The following is a 15,742-nucleotide window of genomic DNA, read 5'->3' as shown; positions in this document are numbered from 1 at the left end:
CCCTTATTGCTTATGATCGTAGAAACTTTATTTTCACAAAATCCCAACACCAAACTGCTTCAGTAATCCATATGCAACCAAGAATTTTTGTAATTTTTTTCACAATTTTCATTTTTTTTAATTTGGTCCAAATTCATTCTGAGTCAAATTAACTATCAGTAACCACTACCACACCACAGCAGTTAAAGTGAACCCTAATCCGAATGCTCGGCTCAGCCTTAGAGCAGTCAGGCAGCTTTGGTTCCCAGTTATATTTTAAATTCAAATAAGAATTGCTTAGAATTTAGAAGCACCGATAAACCAATCAAATTCTTGCTCAAATATGATTGGCATTGGAAATTAATTTGAAGGATAAAATCTAATTGGGCCGATTCCCTCTTTAAACCACGGCAAAACGTTAAACATAGGAGCAAGTCAGCGATTACATACATTCCATAGCTCCTAAACCATGCTCACACGAACATCGTTCTGCGCACATTGCATGGAAGTGCCATGCACGAGGGTAGATACAATCTGGGGAAAAAACCGTTACCAAGATTGGCTCATTTGCTCATGATGGCACATTGTGTACAAAATCAAGCATGAAACTGTTCCTGTATGATAATGCTGCAAGAATCTGATATTCACCTTCAAATTGCTATCACATTACCAATTTGTAGTATCCCATTCCCCTCTTCTGTACAGAAAACTTTAGCTGGTCAGTTCTATGATAGTGCAGCCAATCCAATGTGATCATCTTCCTCGGCACTCAGTCCATGATTTGCAGCAGAGCTCCGGTTTCGAGCTGGACATCAAAGAAACAATGTTTGCAGATCAGCTCTGATTATATATTTATGACAGTCAAACATCGTTTACAAGTGCTCAATCTATATGGAATAATGAAATGGTCTGAAAATAAAATTATCGAAAGGTAAAAAGAAAAGCTCAAAACATTCCTGATTAGTTAATTAACTAACTGGTACAACTGAGGTTATCGGAAGTAGATTTCGCTCATAAAAGAATGAAAGCACTATGAACATGATATTCTCCACTTTGCCAAGTTAAAACCTTGAGTAGCAAGAGTGTGAAACCAATGCAACTACAAGAAAAATGATTCAACTTTTCACATAATGTACTACCGTTCACAAAAACAAACACTACTGATGGGAAGTGACCCATGCAACCATTACGAATAATCAAACAATCAAAATAGAAATGAGTTCTCAGTTCTCACTTGTAACGTTGGTAATAATGTTAGTAGCCTTTTGACCAACAAGAGCTCTCAGTTTGTTCCCTGAAGCAAGCAGAAGCAAGCTTCGCATATGTAGCTTTTGATCTTTCGGACTAGCAGTTTTGCTCAAGGACTCATCAAAGGCTAGCAAATCTTCCCGCTTCATCTGTGGAAGGGACAGAAGAACCTACAAGTAAAGGTAAAGCACTCCTGTTAATCTCAATGCTCACATTTTACATAGTTAAATAGTATAGATACTAGCACAACAAAACAGCTAGTCCTTAAGAAAAAAAGATAACCCAAATTTTGCTCTAATTATTGCGATGGCAGCAAGGACCAGAACATGCCAATTTGAGTATTTAGTTAGACTTTAATTAGGTATAAATAGAAAATATCCAAAACATAGCAATTATTGTAAACACAACTGAGCAGCTGTCCAACTTATCAGTCTTAATATACAAAATTAGTCTTATTTCATGAAGTGATATTGACAGAAAAAATAGACATCATTAAATAAAATAAATCAGAATGACTGCCAAAGTAAAAATGATCACTGTTATAGCACTAAGGGAATATTGATGTCTAACCTACAACCCACAATTGTGTTATAGAGGAAGGAAGTTATGTCCAGCATGTGCCACGAACATAGTCAGGGCACATTGTTAAACCCACCATGTTGCAAATTAATGAAACAAAACTATATTTAAACCCATAGCATTCACGAACAACAAAATAATCAGCTTTCATATAGTAACCTGATCAAAAGAATTGAAAAAAATAAGAAATAATACTGGAAAAACAGACAATGGGATAAAACATCTAACTCAGGTACATACCATTAAGCATATTCATATTCATATAAGAGAATCTTTGTACGCAACATACAACCATAATAACATTGGTCATGCTCATGCTATGAAATCCATTGTGGAAGGGAGGTGTAATCATTTATGTATAAGCAAGTAGCTATAGATTTCAAAATAGTGACACTACATTATTTCTTAAAAAACATGTTCATAACTTCAAATTCTAAAAGGTAACAGCACAGAGGTTGCTGAGAAAGCTAATTATGTGAAATCAAGATCTAACATTATCCATACACAAGTTACTTTGGCTCTATTATATCTCTCAAAAATTACCTGCCGGGGTGCAGGATCTCTATCTGAGAGATAGACATATATTTCTCGACAAAGTCCAACAAGTTCTGAACTCGTAATCGAATTCAACTCAACAGATAAACCCTGTAATATAGAAGAAAATAGATCTTTCGCAACAAACTGACTCAGCTCAGCCCGATTTGTTGCAACAGCAAGGTGAATCAATGCACCACAAAAGGGAATAATTTTTGTCACTGCTTCGCTATCTGTCCAACTGAACACTTCAACAGTTATCCTCAATACAGGAACAGCAGTGGAGACATTAAGCATAAGAAATCTGCAAAAGGATAGCAAATCAATATTTTGTAGAGATGAGAGGTAAATGCACACGGCTGGCTAGAATTTTTTTCATTACCCAGTAATAGAGCTGGAAGCAAACGACTCCAGTTCCTTTAGAGAAGAATTAATTCGGTTGGCAGGTCCAAGTTGTTCTAAGGATGGAAGGCCAGCATTCAAGCCTTGTGATGCTAAAACCCAAAGAACAGAACATACTTCACGAGTCAAGTCTCTAAGCAACTTCTCTTCCATTACCTCTATCTTCAGATCTGACCCAGAAAGATTACCAAAATTATCAGGAACTTTAGCCCGGCCCTCACGAAGAAGACTGGACCAAGAGAAATCAAGAGCTTGCTGGCAGTGGACAAATAATGGCTGTAAAAGGTTCAATAGCCACATCTGCCACAGTTCAGCAGGGCAATGTTTAACCAAAGGAATAACAACAAGGTGGATAAGTTGGCGCAAATGTCGAAATTCCATAGTTTGCACACTCTCCATAAGAGCATGGATGGTAGATGAACCCTCAGTGCATCGGAAAAATGGATCCCCAAGACTAGCCGCTAGTCCTATAACATTGTACCTGCAGTATGATATGTTCAGATGGGTCAAAGACATTTCAGGTCAGGACAAATGGGTCTTAGTATAAGATGCAAATTTTCCAAATAAATATAGCTCAACCGTTCTCATATTAAGGGATATCAGAAATGTTAATCCCATGAATTCACCTGGGTTATTGATATTGTAGAAAGCATAATTATTAATGGGATATTGGGCATGTATCCTGCAAAGTGGAATTGGGTTATGCAATTCCAATTGATAATTTCCAACGTTTGATTCAGCATTTCAATATTTTTCTAATGTGATATTGGGCATGTATACGAATCCAATTTTTAACTTCCTTTCATTTTTTTATTTGAATATTATTCTTTTATTGTTTCAGCCTTACTGTCGATCCAAATCATTATAAATCAATCCACCAGACGTTTCGTTTCATTTTAATGCTAACATTCAATTTGTTCCCATTTTCATGCTGATGTTGTTGCATAAAATATTGGATTCCCTACTTCCCTTATTTTTGTTTTGCCCAACTTATCCGTTTGTCTTTAAAAGAGGCAGTTGGAAACACCCAAATAAACATGTTGCTTCAATACTTCTAACTATCAAACAGTTTTTTAAGATTGATCTGCTAAGAGGTTTTGAGGAAACCAAAGAAGAAAGTACATCTGATAAACGGTTAGTGTGCACCAGTAACAATCCTTACCCACTGTCACGTATCCCACGTAACCAGTTCCTTATGTCGTTTTCCTTAGACTCTCCCTCCCTTTGAACATCCAACAATCCATCAGTAGATGTAACCTGGCCTTTGGTGAGTTTATTTGTCTCCCCAAGAAGGCTGGTCTGCTCCGCAACAGTCATGCTTTTTGCTGCTTTGACTTCTCCTGCCAGAGACTGAGAGAAAGGCTCGGCCCAAAGCGCATGTATGCATCGCAACAGCTGAGGATCAGGGAGAAACAGGAAAATAGTGATGTCAAAACTATAGTTAGCTATCATCTTAGCCAATACATAGTAATTACATGCAAAACAAAGAATCATATCTTTCATTCAGTATGTGTTGGTACTGACGTTATGGCAAGAAAGGAGTGTCTAATTACCCTTAATAGAGGGGGCAACATCCATGGTAGATGCGAACACATTGGATGCAGATTACCCGCTGTTGTAGCCTGTGCTTGTGGAGCTGCTGCAGACCTTTTTGTCCCACCCCTCTTGAGCGCCCTCTCAAATAATGTAACGTTGTGGTAAATTGACCACATAAATTGACTGTCAGAAAGCATGTGTGTCAAGCCAGATGGGTCAGACAAGTATGCAGTTTGCCATTCCAATTGCGTCCACATTTTGTTAATAGGTTCTAGTAACCAAGCCAGGACTTCCTGTTGTTGTTGAATCCTGTAAATAGGATAGAAGATTCAAACATATGATGAAAGATACATTGACAATGCCACAATATCATAATGATAGGCATAAATGTGAAAAGGTGCGGAAACCAAATACCCTGCAGAGGATGCCATGACAAGAAACGCTTCACATAGGTGGTTATGCTCAGCACGTAGCAAGCGACCCTCTCCTTGAAGATAAGCCATAGTATCAGCAATATTCTGTGTAATTGGTAATCATTGTCAGCAACCACAAGAAAATAGATGCAATGGTGTGTAGGACTGTACGACTATAGAGTACAAAGTAAAAATATCAAGCAGGCCAAAATAAATAAAACAATGATCTCAATAGCACACAGTATTTTTTATTTTGTTCATGCACATCTTTACCACCCTATATTGAAGACTGACCATACTGATTTCCTTAGTTCATCAACTTACACATTTCTTGCCTTTTTAACAGATTGTATAATTGTAGCCATAAATGTTTTATAGATCCACTTCTACAACGACTAATTTTATAAAATACATTGTAGTTCAGAGAGATTGCAATTGGATAAACTAGTGTCATGTATATGCCATAGCTGGCAGGTAGCAATAGGTACGCATTTCCATTGCGCCAAGATGGCACACTAGCAGTTCCAGCAAGCTAGTGAGAGGATAGGATCTTATCAACTAATATCTAAATCAACTAATATTTAGCTGCAGATTATTAAGCTATCAAGTACAATTAAGACAGTGATGTGAATATGATAGGATGAGGATAGAAGTTCTTTAGGGCACACTACCATGCCTCCTCATCTGCCAATTCATCCACCTAGGGAATGGACCATCTAAACATGTCTAGGACTCCTAATCACTGATTAGATTATAGGTGCAGGTCTAGTGTTTGTCATATGACTAACGCCTTAAAGCAATGGTAAACACTGGAATTTGGCTAGGACCTTATTGGGAAAGTTAGATCAAGTTGTCAGGGAAATGGTGTCTCTATGCGGCAGTATCAATCTACTAATCTACGGGTGACACCACTGGGCTTTATGCTTTGACACCAGTGCTCAGCTATTTTCTGTTGCTCAGCCCAAACAGCAGCCAGCAGAGGGTATATCATGATTGCTTGCGGCAACTGGACTCTTTGCCTTCCACCATCCCAAGACAATGCAGCTGCAGGTCAGCAGTACACGTGACGGCCAACGGCGTCTTGACGAGGAGCAGCGAGTGCGTGTAGCTGAGCTTTTTTCTGACCTAGCCACCAAATTCCCAACTTCCCATGTACTCTACATATAAATTTTGTTCTCGCCCATGAGTTGAGAGGGCCATTCAATCAATTCCAACCTACCATGATAAATTAGGTTTGTGGCTTCTAATTTGCAGAGATTTTTGTTCTCTGAGGCATTGTCGCAGTGAGGGCTATAATTAATTTATTTATCCATCGTGCATAGAAGACTGGACGCCACCGCCTGGGAAAATAATTTCTGATGTTCTACAAATCTTCTGTCAAGTCAGGTTCTTGTAATAGAACTAGTGCTGATCCTAGTAAAAAAAAAATAGCGGTCCTATTTACTTTGAAATCATTCTCTATCTAGTAGCTTTCGTTTACCACTTTATATTTTAATTTCAGGAATTGGACATGTAGTATGGATATGATGGGAAGATTCTTTAAAGATGGGAGATCATAAATGTATTTTAATTTCATGCATTGTTAATTTCCTTTGTTGATACAACCTTTTTCTAGCTACAATTCAAACAATGTTATATCATAAATCGCTTTTAGAAGATTGAAGATGGTAAACGTAAAATGCTACTATGAAGGTATAAACACCGGTGCAAAGAGCCTTTCGCGGTTATGAATAATAGTTGTATTATTATTTGTACATTGCTTAATAACTAGATGCCAGGATTTCCTGTTAAAACCAGTGTCTCATGTCTGGATTAATAAACTAGGTTGTATTATTATTTGATGCTCATTGTTGAATTTTTTTTGTGTGCGCTTTTCATTTATATCATTAGGCTTTGTGAAGGCATACTACTTGCTAAGATTCAGTTGGTCTACTGGGTTCGTTTCCCACAACCCAGCCATAGTAAGAAAATCAGACTGGCCAGTGGTTTGACCAAGGAACCTCAACAGCTCAATTTGCTTCGGACTGTCCATGCAATGACAAGTAAAAAAGTTGAACTGGCCAATTCTGCATGAAAACCAGTTAACTGTGAAATTCTGAGTAGATGGCTTAAGAACAGTAGTGGAATACATGTGCCACTAAAGGCCTTGGTCAAGCCATTTAATAAATGGGCATGAAAAAGCGGTCAAGCAGGGGGGTTGATCTCTAATCGGCAGTAGAATCTCGCCACAGCTACCACCTAGCTAGCAGGGCTTGTTGTATTTACATAGGAATATTAAATCAGAATTCAGAAATACTACCAGACATCATACCATACCTGCGGGAAAGCTCTACACCACATCTATATCTATACTTGTAGTGGTGGTGACACTAGTACTGAATCTGCTACCCCACCTACTCCCATCATATATTTTGCAAATTACCCCTTGAACTTCTTAATATGAAGACAAGCAAATCTAGATGGATATATTTTTCTACTACATTTTTTTACTTTACATTTTTTTTCTACGTAGCAAAGCATAGGCATTCAGCTAATAATCCTTAAATCTCCCTCCCTCCCTCTCTAACTCTTTTGAGTTTTGACTGGACTTCTCACACCATGCACATAGCAGAGCATGTACAAACCCAAATCTTTCATTTTACAGTTAAAATATCATGTAGACACATTTTTTTCTTCTTGTAACACTAGTCACTAGCTCAAATTTAAATAGGGAAATAGAAGTCCAAAAATGTGGCCTAAAGCAACTGCATGTAATACCAAATGGCAAATCAATTATGGAAAATCCTGACCTTCATATGAGGCAGAAGTGCTTTATCAGCAGCCCTTGATATACGAATGAAAGACGAGCAAATCTGCAGCCTAGCTTGCCGGAAATTGTTTGAAGGGTCCTATTGATACAGAAAATGGTGCAGAAATGTAAATAAGTACCATGTTATTAATTACCAGATAACTTAAAACATAGTGATTGATGACCAACAGGTGAAATAAAATAATGAAAGGATGGAAAGATTCATCAAGAACAATACTGAACCATTTATATTCATTTCTGTCTTATACATATTGAATTGGCATGAAGGATTCAAAATCCCTGACTTGCCACATCGTAACATCATGGTAGTTAATGTATATTGATTAGGTATTTTGCAGCAGCAAAGAAAATATACCTGAATTGTGATAGGAAGAGATGTCAATAGCTCAAAAAGCTTATTCACAATACTGCCAACTGCATCTGGATAATGTCTCAAGAAAGGACCCAAAGAATCCAAATAACGACCATGAATAACTGCAAGATTTGGTTGTGACCACTTTAAAGAAAGAAGCTGCTGAAGTAAGCCTGGTTCACAAGCAAATGAAAGTAAGAGCACGGTATATCTAACAACAGACCTAAACAAAAGTTTAAAGACAGCTGGTGAACCTTCAAAAATCCTGTGAACTTGAAACTTAGTGTCCTGATCAATCTTCGCATAATCAACTGAGCCATCAAATATAGAACTAACAACTGCTTCCAGCCCCAGATACGCACCTTCAATTGCATCAAGATCCTGGCATAGGTATTTAAAGCAAGTTACACAAAAAAGAAATTCGAAGGTGAACTTTCTTCAGCAAAATTGCAAAGGCTATTCATTAAATTGATGTGGCAAATATATGTGGGTAATGTAGGTCTCCAACCTGGGGTGATTTCGTTACTTCATTAGCATCTCCAAACACGACGTTTATTCGCTGTATAATGCTTGTTGCTGCAATACCAGGCCGTTGAGAAGCAATGACTTTTATGAGATCCAGCTGCAGGAAGAATTCAGAGAATTTATTAAGTAGAAAAAGATTTGAAGTACAATTTAACTGCATGGCAATATCCTACACTGCAACAAATCACATGTCCATACTGAAAAGTTGCAAGAAAAGATGCATGTCACCAGTTACCATAGAAGACAAATGGATCCTAATAGCATGACATGGCATATGTACTAGAGCACTGGGCGTACAACATTAAGAGTTATGCTTTTGTTTAAGCTAATACACAGGAATCTGCTCGTTAGACTGCCAGCAAACACCCAAGAACTCCTCTTGCGGCCGCAATGAATAGCACTGCCCAGTGCAACAAATAACTTGCAGTTTGAAATAAAATCAGGTTCAATTCAGGAAAAATTGCACTTTCAACTAAACAAATTGCTGGATAGAACCTGCTAAATGCCACCAAAAAAATGATGTTTCTACGCCAAAGAAAGAACTTGCTGATTGATGCTTGCACTTGGTAATAAACTGACCAAGCAGACTGGCAGTTTGCTTGTTGTAATCAATAAATAGTTTAAGAACTTAAAGAAGCTCTATGATAAACTCATGTACTGGAGTCTCACAAGTGGCCCAATGGTTTGACCGGGGACCTATTGGCCTCCACCAAACAGATAGCCAGGTAAGGTCTTCTATCTACTCTTTTAACTAAACATCTACGAAAAAAGAAAAGGTGGCTCTGCCACAGAGCAAGAAGAATAATGGGTTGTGGAGAGGAAAAGAACAGCGAAGAAGTGAATGTGAGCAAACTCTCCAACTTGCAGGTAGCAAGGCATTCATGATGTCCATTGACTTTATCTAGAAAGATGAAATTATGTGAACGTTGATCAATACCATATGTATGGACTCCGGCAATATCCTTGGCTAGCATACACATCAAAAAGTGACCAACCAAATGTGCAAGAACACAACAAAAGACTAGAGCTATAGATGTCAGATTCTCTGTACAAGGCTACTCCAGACACTTGTGAGGCTGCAATTCAACAGATATTTATGATGTGATACATTGTGTTTTCATGCTAATATGCCAAAATAACTGTCAGGGCAGTTTTCTTAATTTGTTCCAAAGATATAAGGACTGAATAAGGCAATCTCAGAAAATTGTTGAATATTCCATCCAGTTTTTTTATTTGACGTCATTGACTTTTGCAAATATGTTTGACCATGTCTTATTGTAAAATTTTGTGTGAATAGAAAAAATACAAGTCATGCTTAAAGTGTCTTTGGTAATAAATCAAATCATAACAAAATAATTAATAATTATGTCAAGTTTTTGAATAAGACGAATGGTCAAATGTGGACTCGGCATCAAATAAAAAAATAGAGGGAGTATTAAGCAAGATGCAACAGTAACTAGATGCCAACAGGAAACAAGACATACCAACTTGGCACGGTAGTTGCAGAAGTCACTCTTCCCCTCTAGCTCTTCACTCCATAATTCTAACAGCGCAGAAGATGCACTCGTACTTTTTTTAAGCATTCTTTTGAATGTAACATCCAAAATTATACTGTACATTTCATCAGTGATTAATACCGACACCCCTTTCTTCTCCCTTTCAGTTGAACCACCACCAGTAGATGAAGAATTACCAGCAACAGGGGTGTCACTAGAAACACGCGCAACAGACTTAGCTTTTGATGGTTCTCTCAAGACCACCTACACGTAGCTCATGTAAACATTCTAAGTCAAAACAATATGGCATTGATTTTAACTATGCAAGAGTAGACCAGAGATATACCAGCCAAAATAACAAAGATTGGAAATGAAGCGCAATCCTGTAATGTTGGTAATATTCCAGCATCTGTGAGGAAACGGCATAAATTAGCATTACAATGATGCAACATGTGGAAACTGCAAACCATGGTGTTACTAAAATTGTAGGCATGCACACACTTTGATAGCATACCAAGGATTCATTTAGTGAAACTTTTAATTTTAATTATAAAACAGTTAGAAGGTGCTGCACAGCAGCATTAAGCATTGAATCTTGTGTAAGAAATATATGGAGAAGTGCATAACTGAACCTGCAATGCTCACCTGTTGTAAGAAGAGCAAAGTCCTAGCTACATCAGCTAGTATACACTGCATATTAGAAGAACCGAGAGCAACCATTGTCTCACATATACACATTGCAAACTCATATTCGCTATCATCGATAGCATTAGGCTGCATCTTGGATCTCACCAAAAAATCTTGTGAAATGTTCATCAACACCTGGAAAATATTGCTCATTGCTGCATCATACTCCACGATTGCAACATCCAAAGGCCGTTTTCTGAGCTAGGTTGCATTGCACAAGCCAATAAAATATCAGAAAAGGTGCCAACTGAATGAAATATAAGCCAAGAATAATGAATCACCCTGCCAATACCTCTGACATATAACTTTAAAGAATTCACAAGCATGGAGACGAAAATCATTGTAAGAAAGCAAGGACCCACATCTGCAAAATGGAATTGGTAGTGAATAAAAGCAAAAGAAAGCCACAAAAACATGGATTTTTTAAAAAACCCAAGCAAACATACCCATGAATTAAACCATATTTGGCAAGATCTGTCACAGGAGCCCATTCAGCATACGCATTGACAGCATTCAGAACAGCAGTTATTGTCCCTACATGTTGTTTGGCCAACTCCATTTGCTGATTTGTGTGTGCGCTCAAAGCAGCTACAAAGTGTTTCTCAAGTAGCTACACAATGAAACGTTACAAGATGCTTACATCAGTATGTCATGCAACATGGTGAGTCTCTATTTATGGACAAATTAGAGGCAACTTACAGAATATAATAGCGGAAGGATTTGTGGCAATGACTCAGTAAGGCCACGCAACAATGCTCTGCGTCTATCGCCTGTTGCATGTAATCCACACGGGAGAGAACCAAAAATTTTCTTGAATTTCATTTCGAGGTTGCTACTTCAAGTGAATAACATATCAGGACATGAAAGAAACAAATGCAATTTACCTTCTAAATCCTCATTGTGAACAGTGATATCCTCTGGAAGCCATCTCAGAATCATGGCAACTAGCTCAGCCTAACAATCATAGGGTAGGAAAACAAAAAACGATTTAATATATCGACTGGTAGAGGTAAAGATCTTAACCTGCAAAGCAAAGGACGATACCTCGATAGGGCCATTGTTAGACAAAGAAACAATTGATGGGAGCAAAGTATTCCACAAAGCAATTCCCTCCCTTCTAACTACCTATCAAGATAAGACAATCACTAATAAGAACATACTTAAAGAAACAAACATTGTTGCAGTTCGAAGGCTTCAACAAAAGTAGTAGCTAAGAATAGCCACATAAGCCACCTCTGCTACTAATGCAGCTGTTTGACTCTTCAAAGCCCACTCCTCATGAGGACCAACAACCTCCGGTATCAAATTAACAGTCAAATTAGAAAATTCATTTCGCTCGGCGACACTGAGCTCCTCCCATCTCAATCTCACCAAGTGCTGTCAAAGTTACCAAGAGCCATCAGTTATGACCACAGTAAATACAGGATAGTAATAGCTGCTGATAGAGAAAAATATCTCCCTGCTTAGAAATAGCAATAAACAATGCATTACAGCCAGAGACATCACAGGACATCAAGTTTAGAGCTCTAAGAACCATTGCTGAGGCAATGCTGAGATTGAGAAGAGGTTCTAGTTGGAAAACTCACACCATATTTAGGATTTTTGAACAGTGGATCATTAAGTTGACCATACAGGTGGTTTTCCCTTTTATAGACAAGTGGTTTTCCGTTTTATAGAAAAATACTTTCTGTGACGCACCAATAACCGTTGATGTGTACTTCTGTGGAAATTGGTTAAAAATCGGTTCGGAGGATGGGGTCAGAAAATGTGGGTCGAGGGTGGCTAAAGTTTGGTTAAAAATTGAAGTGGCAAAAGTTAGCTTCTATAAATATTAGTAACAAAAGTGAGATGGGGCAATTTATTGCATGCAAGGCGGCCAATAAAAGCGCTAGGTAGACGGGCGGAGATGCATTTTGAGTACTGGTGGTACTGGACAAGCTCTAGGGGAATAATCTCTTTCTTATTTCTTTCTCATGATGACTAGGAACGGGAAAATCAAGAAATATTAGTGATAGAAGAATCATGTTCCTACAAGGAAAAGTGCATACTGACATACATGATTTACTAGAACCAAAGAAATTCAAACCCATATGTTCGATTGGGCATGTGATTGACTCTATTAAGGAAAACTGAAAACTGCATGCTGATCACTAGAAGAAAAGAACTTCTGGTTGCCTGGTCAAATGTTCAATTGTGTGTGTAAATTAGGCAATCTAATCATATTAATTGTGTGCGTGGCTTTAGGCAATTAACTGGTTCTCCATACTGTTTGCAATGCAGGATACAACAGTCGCACCTGCAACATTTTGAAACCATGAAGTCGGACCTCTGAAGACTGGTCCTTTCGGACCAATAAAAATGATGTGTTCGCCAATGCCCGGATGTCTCCTGTCTTAACCTGCATTTCGAAAGTCTCAACGTCAAAAAATGGTTTCCAATGGCATTACATTTAGAACAAGGAGGCAATACATGATTTTTCTTATGACGGAGAAAATAGGGAAACACATTATCCTTGAAATGAACTAAATAATCAGAGCAGTAACAGTTACACGCTAATTGAATGAGTAGAGAATAGAATATTGAGTTGAATGCACCAGCCAGTCCACCTAAGAGCTTAAGATGATGGAGAAGGCCGAAGTATTCACTTATGCTTTAGCACTCGCCCTCGCATAGAGGCTCTCTCAGACCTCGGATATGGAACAGATGTTAATGGCAGCTCTTCGTTTAGTTGCATCAGCCAGTGTTCCAAGTCAAGACCTCTTGCTCAATACCATATCGAGTTGCATGCTTCAGCAAATGGAAAAGTGTGTGCAGATCACTTGTAGTTCAACGCAAAAGATAAATCATGTGCAAATTGGCGATAATAAACTCATGAAAGCTCGTGATTGTTCAATGCAATCAACCAAATATAGCCGTGTTGCATCAATGTTCCCATCAACCCGCAAAAAGACAGCACGCAAAATTAGGAAAAGCTAGGAGAAGCATCCGACCGAGGCATAACCAAAGCCGCTCACCAGTCACCACCCTACCACGCTCAAGCATCAAAAGGAAAGCATACACAGCAGCAGCGGAAACGGGACAGGGAGGGGCGAGGGAAGAGGCGGCACGGACCGACTCGAGGTACGCGAACGCGGCGGCGCGGGCGTCGGGGGAGGAGCGCCAGTCCATCACGGCGGAGATCGCCGCCACGGCGGACGCCGCGGCGGGGTCGGCCGCCATCTCCACCAGGGAAGGGGGGGGGAGATACCACTCCCAGCGGGAAGCTCCAACAACGCGGCGGGGGCGCGCTAGCGGCGGGGGAAGCACGCGTACGCTAGGGTTCGGGGGCGGCGGCGCATTGGAGTGCGGCGCGGCGGCGGAGGGCGGGGAGATCGCTAGGGTTTGGGGGGCGGCGTCGCGGCTGGAGCGGCGGAGGTGGATTGCGTCAGGGTGGGGAGGGGAGGGGGGGTTTAAGGGGGGAGCGAAGCGGAGAGTGGGTGATGTGGGAGGGGCGGAGTAGGGGGCAAGGCAAGGCAAAGGAAGCGGAGAAGAAAAGGGGTAGAAGTGGTCGGTGCCGTGGCTGGAGGCGGTTTGTGCTTGTGTGTATATATTCCTTGCTCTTTCTGCATTGTTCTCCTTTTCTTTCTATTGACCAGAAAAACAATTGGTCTTTTCTAGGAATGGTATAGTTTTATTTGCTTGGTGCTGTTTTGTTGAAATTTTAACGCTCTTGCAAAATTATAAAATGCTACGTATTTTATGGGTATATTATATAGGTTAGTTTATGGTGATTTTATATAAATATAAGTATATGCATGACAAATCAACACATACGACTGCATCCTTGTGCCTATGGCTCGATATCGAGCCAACTCAATTTGACTCGTTAGATGAGCCAGAAGCTTGTATGGAACCGATGACCATACACACCTTGTCAATAGATATGACAATCGCATAAAGGGATGTAAAAGTGATTAATAGAGTAAATATAGAGCCGGTCCTGATATTTCAGAGGCCTAGGGAGAGATAAAAATTATGGTCCTATAAAACTATGGACTATATGCTTTAAATTAATCGCAGTTACATGTTTGCCGCAAGTAAAATAAATCATATATATTGATTTGCCTTAAAAGGACAAGCAGCATATCATGAATTTGTTTGTTTTTATAAACTTTTCTAATGTAACTTCGATGATACATTTTTTTATGTTTGACTGAATCTTGACCCAAAGGTCAAATATTTATAACCGAAGTGAGTATTTATTAGACTGTAAAACATAAAATAGCAAGTAAATTTCAACTAATGATTTAATTCTCTATTATATTACCAGAAGTCCAAAAAATTTAAGATGCTTCTACTTAAATAAAAATGATAGTAGAAGAGTTGTCCACCGTACCCAGAGACAACGACATCTAGTGCTATGAATTAATGAATAGAATATCATTAACAATGATGTCAAATTTTTTTAAGTATTTGTGGGAATATAATCGATGACATCCATTTATCCAGTAATTGTAGCACTAAAACTAGTGATTATTGTCTTGGGGATAGAGCCATGCATGCTGGTTCAACTAATCCATGTAGCGACTTTGCTATCCACAGTCATGCATGACACACAGGAATACAGGATGCAGTATATAGCTAACAGAAAATATAGAATTATACGCTAAGTATGCAAGGCTAGGGGCCCCTTGGCTCGACGGGGCCCTGGGCGGTTGCACTGCTCGCCTTGCCCCAGGGCCGGGCCTGAGTAAATATAAGAGTCAACAGATTTACGTGTCATTGGCCAAGTATGCTTAGTGTCCTCCATACCAAGGCCACTGGCGACAAAGATGGTATGTTTGGGGTTCTCAAGAGTTTGCTCCTTGAATCAAAACTCCGTAGAAGTGGATGCATTTGCTCCTTGACCAAGTAGAGCACCAACCAATGGGCCATGATGGCCTCCATTAATGATGAGGGGAGGTGAAGTGGGATGACCGTTGGCGAGCTACGAGATTAGGCGAGGTAACCCCGCTAGCAGCGCATGCATTCTGTGAATGGGGATAAGAGGGCATGGGGTTTAGTAGATCGAGTGTTTGAGATTGCAGATGGAAGCAAGCTTGCATTCTGTGAACAAGGGATGAGGGGATCTAACATCTAGCAATGGAGTTGGAGGGTACAACGTATGGGTTTTTTATTGGCATTTTTCCTTGTTGGGTTGTTC

The 15,742-nt window shown here is 39.3% G+C and overlaps 1 protein-coding gene across 1 annotated transcript; it reads right to left on the bottom strand.

Annotated features, from left to right (window-relative positions):
• LOC102702711 (protein HASTY 1) lies at positions 1-13,842 on the bottom strand. The gene is made up of 22 exons (XM_006645828.3): positions 13,672-13,842; positions 12,857-12,958; positions 11,794-11,937; positions 11,605-11,685; positions 11,445-11,514; positions 11,260-11,330; positions 11,007-11,170; positions 10,853-10,924; positions 10,519-10,756; positions 10,220-10,282; positions 9,862-10,137; positions 8,361-8,474; positions 8,107-8,233; positions 7,856-8,025; positions 7,481-7,579; positions 4,693-4,796; positions 4,296-4,587; positions 3,905-4,137; positions 2,723-3,223; positions 2,350-2,644; positions 1,214-1,397; positions 1-784 (listed from the first exon to the last, which is right to left on the bottom strand). Exons 1-22 carry the CDS (start codon positions 13,777-13,779, stop codon positions 705-707), a joined length of 3,588 nt encoding a protein of 1,195 aa, XP_006645891.2. The 5' UTR covers positions 13,780-13,842; the 3' UTR covers positions 1-704.
• Positions 13,843-15,742: the final 1,900 nt, after the last annotated feature.

This window comes from Oryza brachyantha, chromosome 1 (assembly GCF_000231095.2).
Source record: "Oryza brachyantha chromosome 1, ObraRS2, whole genome shotgun sequence".
Lineage (NCBI taxonomy): Eukaryota > Viridiplantae > Streptophyta > Magnoliopsida > Poales > Poaceae > Oryza > Oryza brachyantha.
Note: the sequence above shows the minus strand (reverse complement) of the source record. Positions and strands in the feature narration are given on the sequence as shown.

Excerpts from the sequence above, each read along its gene's own strand:
- LOC102702711 (XM_006645828.3), bottom strand. The coding sequence starts at position 13,779 with ATGGCGGCCGACCCCGCCGCGGCGTCCGCCGTGGCGGCGATCTCCGCC. Across the intron at positions 4,138-4,295 it reads TGTTGCCCCCTCTATTAAGG|CTGTTGCGATGCATACATGC; the intron begins GTAATTAGACAC and ends CCTGATCCTCAG. Across the intron at positions 2,645-2,722 it reads GCTTCCAGCTCTATTACTGG|ATTTCTTATGCTTAATGTCT; the intron begins GTAATGAAAAAA and ends ATCCTTTTGCAG.